The sequence below is a fragment of the Balaenoptera acutorostrata genome, chromosome 6 (assembly GCF_949987535.1).
Source record: "Balaenoptera acutorostrata chromosome 6, mBalAcu1.1, whole genome shotgun sequence".
In the NCBI taxonomy this organism is placed as follows: Eukaryota; Metazoa; Chordata; class Mammalia; order Artiodactyla; family Balaenopteridae; genus Balaenoptera; species Balaenoptera acutorostrata.
This window is the reverse complement of record NC_080069.1, coordinates 90310290-90324322: the sequence shown is the minus strand read 5'-3', so window position 1 is coordinate 90324322 and position 14033 is coordinate 90310290. Positions and strand designations below refer to the sequence as shown.

Sequence of the window (14033 nt, the reverse complement as noted above, 5' to 3'; positions counted from 1 at the left end):
GGAGGAAAAACGGACCCTCAGGTTAGAGGCAGGACCACTGAGCATGTAGGTCTGTTTTAGCTTTCAGTTTTTAAAGGCCCTCCTGGATTTTTCCTTTACTTGTTTGAGTAAAACTGTGAGTTGGATCAGGTGCTTTGTGGGCGAGTCCCCTTCTTTGCCGTGCTAATGAATCAGTTGGTCAGTTAGCAAGGGACGCCCCAGCCAGGAAAGGAGCTGGGTCTGCAGGATAGTGAGGGTAAGCACTGTGCTTTAAGGACAGGGATGAGAACTGGGGTGTGGGGGGATTGCTGCCTTCTTCCCCCTCCCTGCACGCCCACCTCCACCTTCCACCTTGTCACAGGCATCGCTTCTTACTCTGAGCATACAGAGGCTATGGGTAGTGCCCAAGAATCTCCTACAGCTAATGGCACGGGGGCGGGGTAGGGGGGAAGGGGCACATTCTGGATTCACTGGAGAATGGGAGCAAACCTCCACCCCTTTCTGGGCCTTAATGTCATCTGTAAAATAAGAGCAGGGAAACACATGGTCTCAAAAGCCTCTGCTTGGTGTCTTGTCTCTCTCAGAAATGTTGAATACAGAGCAATACACACAATACTGCCATAGATCAGTAATTTTTAAGCAGAGAAGCCTCTTTCCTCATCATTCCCATTCTGTTTTCATGTGGACCCTGCTGTGTAATAATGTGCTTTTGAGAGTGTTGTGAAATACCACTCCATGTTTGGGAAAGTTGATCTCAGGGTCGTAAACACCATGCCCATAGTCACCCAGTGACAGAGCTAGGGCCAGAACCCAGGCCTCCCACCCCAGCCAGGCAGGCTGCCCAGCTGGAGGATGGGGTCCTGCTGCCAACGTGGCCATGAATGGCAGACCAGGCAGACAGGGAGACACGCTCAGTGCTCAGCCCGGGCAGCACGGAGCCAGCAAGGCAAACCAGATGGGCAGCAACTTCTACTCAGGCTCCTGCAGTGCAGGTGGGAACAAAGCCATGTCAGAACCCCTAGCCTTAGCACCTGCCAAACTTGCTCATGCACCATCCAGCTCGGACCTCAAGATGGTTCTTACGGGTGGGCAGTGAAAACTCCATCCCACAGATGAGGAAACTGAGGCTCAGAGAGAGGCACAGCTCAGAGTGGCAGAAGGGGACTCAGACCCAGGTCTGGGTCCCCCTGGGTCTGCAGGCGGTGGTCCCTTTGCCCTCGTCTTGCCTTCCTCATCCCGGAGTGCTCCCCTCATCTCACTCTCCAGCCTCACCTGGCTCAACCCCAGGTTTCCAGCTCCCCTTTTGCCTATAAAAGCCCCTGTGCCCCTCAAAGTCCTCTCCATGGCAGCTGGTGCTTACCCTTATGGCTGCCTTTGCCCAGTCCCTGTTCTGGACCTTCCTTCAGGTACCGTGTGTTCCCCCTGCACCTGCTGGTTGGTGGTGAAGTGGGAGTTGGCCCTTGGAAACAGCCTGGAGCCCTTTGCAGCCCTTTGGCAAATTCTGTCGTGTCTTAAGCCCTTTAATAAGGAGCTGGATGACTAACCTTTATCAGGTGTTCATGCTTCCTTCACACAGGCATTCTCACTTCTCCCTCACAACTACTGAGGGTGGACTCTTTGTTACTCCCATTTCACAGATGAAGGATTTGAGGCATGGGTGACTAGTGAGTTGCCACTGTTGAAATTTGGGGCTGGATTATTCTATGTTGTGGGGTTGTCCTATGCAGCATCCCTGACCTCCACCTGTAGATGCCAGCAGCCCCCCTGTCTCCAGACATTGTCAAATTCCTCCAGGAGGGAGGTAAACTCGCCCCAGTTGAGAACCAGTGCTCCAAGAAGAGTATGGGTGGAGAGAGGCTTGTCCTAGTAGAAGGAAACCCCCCTCTACCCCACCCCAGGCCTGAATGCATTCTGTCCATCCCGTTGGCACAGATGTTAAGAAGCCTTGCTTTTGCCACTGTGCTGTCCTCAAGCCCGGGGATTCCCTGTACCTGCATGAGGATAGCCATCCTGCCCTGCCTTAGTCCTCCTGGCTGAGGCTGGCACACCCTCCACACCACTGTGATATCTGTCATTAGCTTGAAAACTTCAGCACTGGAGGAACCCCCTCTACCTTTTCCAGATGGGGATGCTGAGGCCCAGGGAGAGGGGACCTGCCCAGCCAATGACATCAGTGGGATCAGAGTTTGAACCCAGGCATCTGACTTCGGTTCAGCCACCACCATCAACCCCACATGCTTCAAACACAAAAGGGTCTTTGTGTTCCTGGAAGAGTCCTCTTTCCCCTTCCTAAAGCTCTGAAACATTTCATGTCACCCCTCCCCCTGCCTCCACCTCTCCCCTTGCAGTTTTCATGTGCACTTGCTGGAGCCTGAGGACTGATAGGAACACCGACCAGAGAGACTGCAAAAGTCATCCAGCCTGCCCCCACGCATCATTACCCTCCCACTTACACACCCCCAGTGATGGGAGGCTCACTCCCTCAGCTGTCAGTCTGGATCATTAAAATTCTCCTGCCTGACACTTTGTTAGTCTACTCCTGAGAAAATTGCCCCAGATCAGCTCATTTTGACCTATGCTGCTTTGCGTGGCACAAAACAAGCCTTATGCCTCTCCATGTTTGCCGCGAGATGCATCTGCCGGCTCTCCTTCTGCCTGGAGGTGGCTTTTCATCGTGATTTACTGAAGTCCCTCTCCCTGATCCGCCAACTTAGAGCTTGAGAAATGCCCGAGCTTCCTGGGGAGGCTTATCACTGCCAATGCGCTTATTGAAAGTCTAATTATTTGGTTGTAAATCAAGTTGTTTCGCTCAGCGGTGTTAACATTTAGATGTTTGTTCCCCATAACTTGGTGCATGTGTCTTTGGCTTGTCCCCCTGAAGGCTATTTCGGAAGGCAGTGGGTGGCATGTGACCTCATAAGCCCCTTCCCCCAGCTTCCTCAACTCCTAGAACATCTCAGCTGGAAAGGGCCTCCGTGCCCCTCACCCCATGCATTGCACAGTTGGAGAACCCCGACACACAACTAGAAGGACTCACGTCCTGGTCCCCTGGCTCAGAAAGCCCTGGTGTCCTCTCGCTGTGACTCAGGCAGGTTGCTTCTCCCTCTGGCCCTTGGTGTTCTCGTGTGTGCAGTGGGTGTCTTGCAGATAATGCCAGCCCTCCTAGCTTCTTTGTGAAGCCACAGGTTGGTCCAGTCACAGACCAGCGGCAGCGGTGGCAATCACATTGTACACGTTTGTTCTGCCAGGCTCCCAGACCCTGTGCTCGTAGTTCACAGCATGTGCAGATGCCAGCCTGACATCCTCAGGAGATGTCAACCAGGTGCCTTTCCCCTGAAGGCCCCTATCACTTGAGATCTGGGTATGTTTTTCCCACAGCAGGCAGGGCTCTGCTCAGAACATGCTTCTCTGCAGGCACTCATGAGTGTTTCTGGAGTGGCTTGTTTCACAGATGTGATGAGGAGTTTCTCTGTAGACACTTACCCAGCAAAATATCCCATCTCCCAGGAGGTCAAAGAGCAGACGTCCTGAATCAGAGCCATCTGCTTGCAGAGGCAGCGTTGCTGAGCAGGGGGCGGAGTTATGGCAGGAAATACCTGTTTTGTAGGCCCCTAGGTGGCCATGGAGGCAGGAGGTATCTTGCCATGGTCACCCTCCAGGCTGGCTCCCTTGGGATGCTCCCCCACCCAAGGTCACAGCAGATCAGCATTAGAGCCGGGCCTAGAACGCACTTATGCCCAGTTAATTCGATACAAACGTCCATGTCCATCTCCACGCCCACTTGTGGGGTCAGAAGGACCTGATGGGCTGGTCTCATGCCCTCTCCACGCTGATCACAAGACCTGTGCTCCGAGGGCTCTGAGGGTGAATGCTGGTAGCTGTTGTCATGCTCATGGAGAGCAGGTGACACCTCCCTCCCCTGAGAATCATCCTGCAACCAATTGTTGAGGGCATTCAGATGCCCAATTTCATCCTTCCTCTCCTCTTAACCGATCTGGCCTCAGGAATCTTTGCACAATGTAAGAGTCAACTTTTTAATTAAAATAACCCACAAGAAGAGGAAGAGATGCAGCCACTTTGAGATCTGCTGGGCCCCAGAGCGGGGAGGGCCTGGGCCCTCAGGAAGACGTGGTTTCAGGAGGGAACTTGCGTCACATTCGTTTTGTTTATCTAGGCCTGGGCAGGGGCACTGGCTGGCTCTGTCCCCGGGAATGATTTCTTGTAGAATCCCAAGGAAAGAAAAAGGTTTGACCCATTCTTCTCTGTGGTTTGTGGCTTCCCTCAAGTGAGACTTCTCTTTCCAATTTGAGAGGCAGGTGCCTTTGTACCCCCTGCAGAGGTGACCCTCTAGGTTCTCCCCATGGCTCTGCCCCTCACTAAGCTGGCTCCTCCTGGGACCAATGCTGACCAGGCAAAGCAGCCACCGTGTCTGGCCTTGAAAGAGGCAGCTTCTACCCTGGCTGGACCGCACTCGGGGACCTAGCGGAGTCGCCACCAGCCTGCCCTCTGGAGCTTACAGTCCAGAGAGGAGGATGCACGGGGCCTCATTTCCTTGGCTCAAGATAGACGCTCACTAGATAGCTGCTGGGTGGATGGATGGACAGCTGAACGGCGTGCTCGGCTGTGTGCCAGGCATGTGCTGAGGGCCCAAAGGGGAATGAGGCTTGACCTGCTGAGAAACGTCCCAGTGAACAGAGTTCCTGACCTCAGGAGCTCACAGAGCTGCAGGGACCTGGACACCTGGATCCGTCTGGCTGGGTGGCTGAGCGGGGGAAGATGAGGCTGCAGTGGTGGTGTCAGGGCCCTGAATGCGTACCACAGGCTTCAAAGTCAGACAGACACAGTGAAATCCTGGTCCCACCGTGTCCCACGGGACAAGGCACACAACCTCCTTCAGCCTCAGTTTCCCCATCTGTAAACAACGGTAGTCACACCAAGCACCTTATCAACCTTGCCGTGGGCTTAAATGAGGTAACATGTAGCAGTGGCTCAGCTCAGTGCCTGGTGCACAGTGGCGTTCGAGCGTTCATTCTGCAGTGGCCGTGGGGAGCCCTGGATGGTTTTGAGCTGAGGTACAACGTTCTGCGGCATCTCAGTGAAGAGAGCAGCTCCCCAACCGCCTTTCAATAGAGGTAAACCAGAGATCACCTCTGTGTGTGGTTTCCTGTAACCAGGTCCTACATGCTAGTCCCAAAGGGCAATTTCCTTGCCTTCTCCTGCATAAATATTATATGCAAGTATTTTTAAGTCACTTCATCGTGAAAGGAAGCGATTTAACATAACTATTACCCAAGATTCTTCATGAAATATGCATCAAGCAATTAGGTCTAAAAGCAAGAGGTGAGGCCTCGCACCCCGTTCGGGCCAGCAGCTGCAGGCTGAGTGATGTTTTATTAAAGCCCATGATTATGAGACAAGGTGGGGTCTGTTATTAGGCCCAGCGCGCCAGGCACGTTTGATAATCCTGGTGATGAGGAGGTGTTTTTGTGATGATAATGAGCCATTTGAACGCCCTGACAGCCACAGCATCCCCAGCTTCTACCAGCCTTACAAGACTCATTAGTCAGGTCACCCACTGGAGACACCCCTAATTGTGACTTAGCTCTCGCATGATGTCCTATCAAAGGAGATGGGGCTGACACAGGAGCTTGGCAGGCGGCGGCCTGTCTGAGCTCCCCGGGGACCCATGCCTTCTCAGAAGCGATGATGGGAGGTGGCCTGGGACCCGGCCCACCTGGCCCTGGACGCGTGGGCCCCAGGTTCTTGCCATAACCTCAGCCTACCTTGCTGTGTGCCTTGAGCCAGAGTGCTGCTCTCTCTGACCTGTTTCCTCCAGGGTACCCCAAGAGGGTGAAACGAGATGGTCCCCAGGTTGCTGCTTGCTCCAAAAGCAGCGTCCAGAGCACCGCAGCGTCCCTGGGCATGCTGGTTGTCTGATGCACCCTCTCTTCTCCCTGGAAAATTTAATCTTTTCTCTTCTTGTGCTGGATGTCGTCTTCTAAGTAGAGTTGGGAGTCTTTAAAGCCATCCCTGGCAACTGTTTTTAAATCTTCAACTGTTGTTAGGCGGCACCTCACTCGTGGGGACCTTGTGACCGATCAGGATATATCACTGCAGCACACCCCGTAGGTATGTGCTGACAAGGCTCTGCCTGACCTTTGCATAAGTCTGGGTTTGACAGATTATCTCAGAAAGAAAGCCTCCTTACCTCGCAGGGCCCACCAACTCCGTGTGATCGTCCCTCCATGGCTGGGGGCTCCGCCAGTCAGGACACACTGTCCCCGATCCCCGGGATGGCCTTTCACTGCCAGCCCCTATGCTGCTCTGACCCGTCATTAGCCCTGCAGGGTGGGTGTGGTGGGGACTGAGGCTCAGAGTCAAGGAGTCACTTGCTCAGGCTCTGATGCCTCTCGCCCACCACGCACCCGGCCTCACGTGGAGTGTTGGGGGCTAAGTAGGGCTCTCTCCTGGAGCTGGACAGCGCTGAGGTCAGGAGCGTGGGCTCTGGGAAAGGCCCACCAGGGAAGGAAGCAGCATGGCCACTGCTGATTGCTGTGTGACCCCGGGTCAACCACCTCCCATCTGAGTCTCAGTGCTTAGCACATGGCCTGGCTCACAGGAAGTGCCCAGGACACATCAGCCTGAGGGCCATCCGGGCCAGTACCCTGTGACAGCGGCACTGGAGGCCGTGGGCAGCAGTGGAGGGGTGTGGGGCGTGAGGCTGCCTAGACCCCTTCCTGCAGGAAGCCCTCACCGCATGGGCAGCAGATTGTGCTCATACACATGGAATCCAGGACCTTAGGCCCAGAAGCACCCTCAGAGGCCATCCAGTTAGTCTCCCCATGGATCCAGTGGGGGCAGGGAATGAGCCCAGTACGGCCCAAGGAGAGCCTCAGGTCCAGAGAACCAGAGGGTGCAGTGCGTGAGCCTAGGGGGAAGGGCCGTTCCTGCCGGGGCTGCAGGGTGAGGGCCAGCTCTCCCTCTGCCGGGAATGGTCAGGCCCTGGACTCAGGGGTCACGGGCCTGAGTTCTCTGCCTTGGGCTCCGAACTTTGTAACTGCCTGCCCCCTCAGTACAGCCCAGCTCAGGGTTATAAACTAGTGTGTACTGAAATACGAGCGTCAGAAGAACAAACAGTAGGCCTGGAGAGTCAGAAGGGACTGCGGGAAGGTACCAGCGGCTGCCTGGGTCCGTTGAGGTGGAGGCATTAGTGTGAAGTTTCTAATATCTGGTGACCTCGCAAGCCCTCGGCCTGGGAACAGAGGAGCTTCAGCTTCTGTCTCTGGCTCTGTCCTCTGTTACCACCATCCCTGCCCACTTCCCCCGCTGAATATTTTAAGAACAACGGGTGTGAAAATATCCCATTAACCCGTATGAGTTATTTTCTTTAACCTCCTTAGAAATTAAATCAGCTCCCCCTGCAACTTTGTACCTGCAGTGCCATCAGAGCTTTGGCGTTCAGAGCAGCTCACAACTGGTTGCTGTGATATAACACATCCTGCGCTTTGCAGCCCCAGCTGTAGACTGTGGTACATAAAGCCCAAAATATCACCCCACACAGAGGGCATGACATGTCCAAGGCCACACACACCCGCCCATGTCACTCACCTGCAGCTCCAGCTCTGCTCTCCCATACACACCCCTTCTCCAGGCAAAGCTGAGCACGGGTCTCCAAGAGTGCAAAGCTTTTTAACTGTCCCCGGTTTTTTTAGCCACACAATTTCAGCCCTGCATTCAAGCAGTTACAGTCCTTTCCAGGCCAGCACAGATTTGCCATCTCTCCATGGATGTGGGTAGCAGATAGCGGAGTCTTCACACAGAGGGAGTTGCACGTTTTTTCACTTAAGGCGCGCACCAGTTCCTTTCTAACGGCTTAAGCAAGTGTGCCTCCTGCTTCTCAGATGTGACAAGGCAATTCTCCAATGAAATGACCCTACACTGAGGAGCAGAACTTGCCACAGGCTCTGTAATTAGAACATTGTCAGCCTTAAAAAAATCTTGATTTAAATTTCAGTTCTTTACAGGAATTATTCTCTCTTGAAACATAATTGCTCTCCGAACGATTTCCTTTAAGCTAAGGGTGACATCTCTAAATACGTTATTATGAGCAGATGTATTGCTCAGTGCCTGCACTTCATTAAACATTTGCTCTGCCCATTTGAAAATGGTCCTGGAGTCCAAATTGACGCATTAATAGAGCAGGCGCCGTTAAGCGTGGGGAGCCCGGTCCTGGATGGAAGAAATGTGGGAACAGCTGAAGCAAGAAGAATCAAAGCTCAGAAGGGCTACAAACTGCAAACCTGTGTCCACACGGAGGTCTCGGTCTTGCCTGTGGTGGGCCTGGTCTCCTAGGAGCCGGGCCTCTAGGGCTGCTCACAAGTTATCAGTGCCCAAGGATGGGCTCTGGAGAAGGCTCAGGAGGTCAGAGCCCCAGCTTTCTCACTAAGTGACACACCCTCAGTAAATTTGGACTGTGCTTTGGAAACCAAGCATCCACAAGTGTGGTGGCTAAATCTTGGAGCTGAGTGAGCAGGGAAAGGGCAGCCTGAGCACAGGCAGGTTGACGGAGGGGTTAGTGACCCCATGTGGCCAGAGTCCTGGGTGGGAGGCCAGAGAGGTCTGTTAGGGCCAGGTGGAAACAACACCCCACCCAGCATGCTGGTGCAGCTGGCAAGCTGCGAGGGTCACGGACATAGGGCTCTGCTCTGATCTCCGAGGAACCCATCCACTACCCATTTCAGCAGATGCCGAGCATGGTGGGCACAGAGCCTGCACAGTGCTCTGGAGCTCTCAGGGGAATTGAGAAGATGGATAAGTAATCACAGTTCAGCAAGGCAAGTGCTGATGGAGGCGTTATATCCTCTGTGCAGCAGGAAGAAGGAAGGAGCTCTGCCAGTGGGAACCTGGAAGACTTCCTGGCAGAGGCAACACTCAGCCTGGGCCTTGGAGAAGGAGGCAGGCAGGGTTTACTGAGCAGAGAGAGGAAGCACAGACAGGAGATTGCTGGCGTTGGGGCAAAGCCGGGGAGCGCACATTCTCCCCAGATTCTATTGGCTTAAACTAGTCACGTGACTACAGTGGCTACAAGGGAGGCTGGGAAATGTAGTCCCTGGCTGGGCAGTTCCATACTACTGAAGAGAGAGCATCAGTTTTTGGAAAACAGCTCGCCTGTCATCCTGCCACACTCTGTTTCCTAATCTTTAAACTGGAGGTGATGACCCCTGTCCTGCCTACTTGTCAGGGCACTGGGGACTTAAACATTGTGCCTGCTAGGCAAGGCTTAAATTCTCATCTGCATCAGTAATAGGAAGAGGGGCCAAGTTTGGCGGTTTCTTTGTTTTCCTGAGGAAGTCCCTCAAATCTCCCGAGGTCGAAAGACTCTCCTGCAGCCGTGTTTGCCGCTGATTCCCTGTCTGCTGCTGGGATTGAGGGGGCTCTTAGGTGCAGCTGCATTTCGGCCGATCCTGGACTCTGTTCCTGGCTGGGAGAGGTGCAGCTCAAGGCTGCTTCTTGGCTGGGATCTCTTCTGTCCCAGGCAGCAAGGAATCTTCACACCTTAGCAGGAATATGGCCAGAGGGAGAGTTCTCTCGGATAATGAGTGTGAATTCATGACACACCTCGGTTCAGAGCAAAAGTGAGTAGCTCTCTGGGAATTGCTTTCCTGATTGATCTTGGGCCTTCGTCATTCTGCACATCCTAATAATCTCTGCGCTTTGTTCACAGGAGCAACCAGGGCTTCATGCACATGAAACTGGCCAAAACCAAAGAGAAATACGTCCTGGGTCAGAACAGCCCCCCGTTCGACAGTGTCCCAGAAGTCATCCACTACTACACCACAAGAAAGCTGCCCATCAAAGGGGCCGAGCACTTGTCCCTCCTCTACCCCGTGGCTGTGCGGACCCTGTGAGCCCCTCCCTGCCCTGTGACGGGGCCCAGACGTGGAGGAGCTGGTGGCCCCCGCCGACCCGCCCGGCCGCTGTTGCCAGCCGTGTCCAGTTTGTGTCGTGTGTATGGTACTAGCACACCACTGCATGTCTCTAGAATGCTGTTGCCACTCACGGGGGCTGGAGAAGGCCTGGATAAAGACTGAGGGACGGCCAGCCCGCCACCGCAGCCCCCACCCCCAACCCCTCTTCGAGTTTCTGTGAATTAAAATATTTGCAAATCCAAAGAGATGCCTTCCAGGATGAACAAAGGAGAGCAGCTCCGAGGGGCGGGGCGGGAGCTCCCGGGGTTGCGGCTCTTTGTTCTCCAGCTGTCAGGAATTCACACCTGTGTACGGGGTGCAGTTTTCCCACTGGGGCCCCACTGGTGCTGGGAGCCAAATGCTGGTGCTTTGAGAGCCCTGAAGGCCCCGGGAATCCCGCCTCCCCTCTGGTGTGTGTGTGTCAGCGTGTGTGTGCGAGTGTGAGCACATACATGGGAGAACATGGCCACACACAGATGTAAGCCCACTAATCCACTTTTAGTCATTCAATGTAATCATTAAGAGATCTCCAAGGAATCATTGTGCAGTCAAAAAAAGGATTCAATTATTTATGAATAGGGTGTGTAAATAAAATAGTCATTTAATATATATTCTTATCCCTTTTTTTAATATACTGCAGTGGGTCTCTGGGGGGGGGCAGTGCTTACCTGCGGGTTTCGTCCCCAGAGCAAGGTGTGTCCCCTCTGGGCACGCGGGAAGGAGGCAGAGCCCCCAGGTCAGGGCTGGGGCAGAGGGGTTTGCTTTGCCCCCTGAGAGTCAAGCTGCAGGAAGGGGCATTCAGGCTCCAGCAATGGTAGCCTCACATGTTGACTCAGCGCCCGTGCTCCCCCTTCTGCCTACAGCAGTGCAGTGATGGCAGGTCCGTGTTAACCCCTCAGGTGCATAGCACCCAGCGGTGCATAAAGGGCTCTCCCCATTAACTGGGGTCACTGCTACCCTGTGAGGCATTTAACATGTGGGGAAAAGGAGGCTCAGAGAGGGAAAGTAGCTTGTCCAAGTTAACACAGCCCATAAGCAGAGGACGCTCTAGAGCCAGTGCTTTGGCTCTACATGGCCTTGCTGTCACCCTGCTCCTGGGAGAAGGCAAAGCCTGACCTCTCAGGGGACATGGAGCCAGAGCTCCTGGTCGTCCGCACTGCCTCCACACAGATAAGAACACCCGCACACACACTCCCACACTCCACCCCTATCTAGCCCCTGCCCTTGACAGGAGCGGGGGTCTTGCTCACATAGAGCAGACTCTCAGTGAGATTGCGGTTACTCAGTTCCCCTTCCTTTCCCTCCCACCCACCTACCACTGCACCATGCATGTTAAATGCAATGGAAGAAATAGAAGAATCCCACCCAGCAGCATGAAAGGCATGGCTTCCATCCACTGAAGGAGGTGCAAGGGATCCAGAGAGAGCACAAGTGTCAGCGCCTTCGCCAAGCACACCTCAGTGCCTGCCAGTGGTCTGAGCACAATGGAAGTTTGGAGACCATCGTCCCCAGCAGGAGGGGGCTGAACCGAGTTTGAACATCACCAGCACTGCCAGGCCTTCCACGGTGCTTCCGACTCACCGTTCACATTAGAGACAGAGGCCCAGCGAGGAGAGAGGACTTGCCCCAGCCACCTGTCAAGCCAGGGCAGGGCAGGACTAGAATCCGTGCCCCTTTAGGTGGCTGCTGTGGATTTTAGTGGGTTGTGGCCAAAGCTGTTTCCTTGGCATCTGCTTCCTGCCCAGTCCAACTCTTGGGTCAGCCTCCCAAGTCCTTGTCTCAGTCCGGGCAGCCCGAGACCCTCCCACCCATGGATCCCACAGGCCCGTCCACCTCGTGGTTGCCTCGTTGCCTATGGCCTGGGTCTAGTCTCCAAAGCCTCAATCCTGACCTTTTACCTGCTTTGCGTTTTCCAAAACATCCTTTAAGGCAGGAGTACCTGGAATGATTCACGCTTTCCTCTTTATTTATTTATTTTTCTGGTGAGTGAGACGATGAGTGAGGAGTTGGCACTTATCCAAACAGAGGTGCCGAAGGAGACTGGATCCCAAGGATCCAGTTAGAGGTTGGGGACGAGGAAGGCAGCCCATGGAGCCGGGGGTGGGGTGGATTTTGCATTAGTGCCTCGTCCTCCAGCAAGTGCAGATTCCCACAGGGCCCTTCCTGAGGCCGCAGGTGGGGCAGTGCAGGAGCCCACGACCCTTCTCAGTGGACAGTCTTCAGAGCAGACCTCTCCTCAGAAGAGGCTCTGCCTGTGCTCTGAGGAAAAGCGAGGCTGCTTCACCCTCTGGTCTTGCCTTTGCTCTTTTAGGGGATTCCTGGGCCCTCCCTCCTTCCCCTGCCTTCGTCTTCCTGAAGTTTCCCCGGGAGGCCCAACCGCCAGCTCCCCCTTGGGACTGAGGCCGGCAGAGGAGCCAGCTTACAGGATGGGAGCTGCTAAAAGGAATTTTTTTCCTTAATTTTATGAACCTCTCCCTCTTCTTCCTCTAATTGTGACCGTTTCCTCTGTCGGCGTGTATTCATGTTTTCTTGGACATCTAACAATTGAAACAGCTTTTCCCTTTCAGAAACACTCACATTCAGGTTACTGGCGTTGGTTTGGGTTTTGTTTTGGCTTTTTTTTTTTTTCATCTGCTGCCAATTAATGGGGGAAAAAATGAGCTGGATTTCTTTGAGGGAAAAAAAAAAAAACTCCCTGCCACACAATATCTCGCCTCAGCAGTTTGTCTCAGAACACAACCTCTAGTCCCTAACAGGCTGCGTTGCTCAGAGCCACAGGACTGTTGGGTTTTTTCCCCTTTCTTTCCCTCCATCGCTGGCTTCATTATTGACCATAATGCCCCAACCACTTTAGCAGTAATGTCCTTGAGCACTGAGGAGTCAAGGCCCTTTGGGCAGTGCCCCGCCCGCCCCAGAACAAGATGACAGCCCAGAAAGAAAGGAGGCTTTGTGGGGAGAGATGGCCCACCTGCCTGTCAGGAGAGAGGCTCACAGAGCACCTCTTCTAAAGAAAATGGTGAAAAGGCTCCTCTTCAGGAAGCTCAGCCAATCCCAGCTGAGCTGTGCCTCCCCTCCCAGGGCAGCTCCAGGCTGGTGCCCCTCAGTGGCCAGTGGGTGAGCAGAGGGGAATCATGATGTAACTTCCAGCAAGGGCCTGGCCTCAACAGGTGGAGCCCTTGGCAGACGCTCTGCTTCTCCTACAGTCACAGGACCCGGAGATTGCCTTTTTAAGATTTGGAACACCGAGCTCTGGCCGGCTTCAGGGAAGTGCTTGCTGTCACTTGACCAAGGGCCCAGCAGGGACAGACAGCCAGGCTTACCATGTGCTCTCACAGACCCCAGGGACAGTGCGTGCAGAAATGGGCAGACAGGGCAGGCTGGCATTTGGAGTTGGCCCATCGATGCTCATGAAGGGTCCTGGCTGGATCAGATGGTCATCCAGCAAACTGCCATGTCTGTCTCTACCTTCCAGAATCGGTTACCAGCAAAGACAAATGGGGCAAGTTGTCCGGTGGAGCCAGCACAGCCCAGGGCTGTAGATGCAGGAGCACCTTCCAGAACCCCCCAGAGACCCACTCAGGTACCCTCTAGGCACTGACAACCCCCAGCCCCTCCCCTCTCCTCAGGGCTGTTGTGTCACTGCCAGGAGCCTTGGGACTGCCACCTACTGCGAAAAAGTGTCCTGTAAAGATCTACTGATACAATAATTCTGTGCGATAAGCTGTATAATGTATATTTAATGTGAAGCTTTTAATATACAAGTGTCTTGTTTAAATGTACCTCACTGAGCACGCATGTTTTATTTCCTTAAAATGCAAACCTGTGCCCCAGGATCTAGTTTGATTGCCGCCTACTCGCAGAAGCTGAAGTTCTGCCATCATCCCCCAAAGGTGGATCTTGCAAGAAGAAGGAACCTTCCTGCTTCCTAATTAAGAGGAAGCTAGAGCCCTAATGAGCTTGTTAAATGGAAACAAATTAATTTGTTCAGCAAACATTTGTTGAGTGTCTACCAGTCCTTGGGCCTGGTGGATACAGAGGAGAATAGGACCCAACCCCTACCCTCAGGAAGTTTCCAGTGTGGCGGAA

The 14033-nt window shown here is 53.9% G+C and overlaps 1 protein-coding gene across 1 annotated transcript in view; it reads left to right on the top strand.

Moving 5' to 3' along the window:
- The window catches only part of SHB (SH2 domain containing adaptor protein B), a 137173-nt gene extending 123447 nt beyond the window's left edge, over positions 1-13726 (top strand). The window contains exon 6 of the mRNA XM_007197030.2: positions 9704-13726. Within this exon, the coding sequence (XP_007197092.2) occupies positions 9704-9887 (184 nt within the window). The 3' untranslated portion in view covers positions 9888-13726. The remainder of the gene's footprint in view (positions 1-9703) is intronic.
- Positions 13727-14033: the final 307 nt, after the last annotated feature.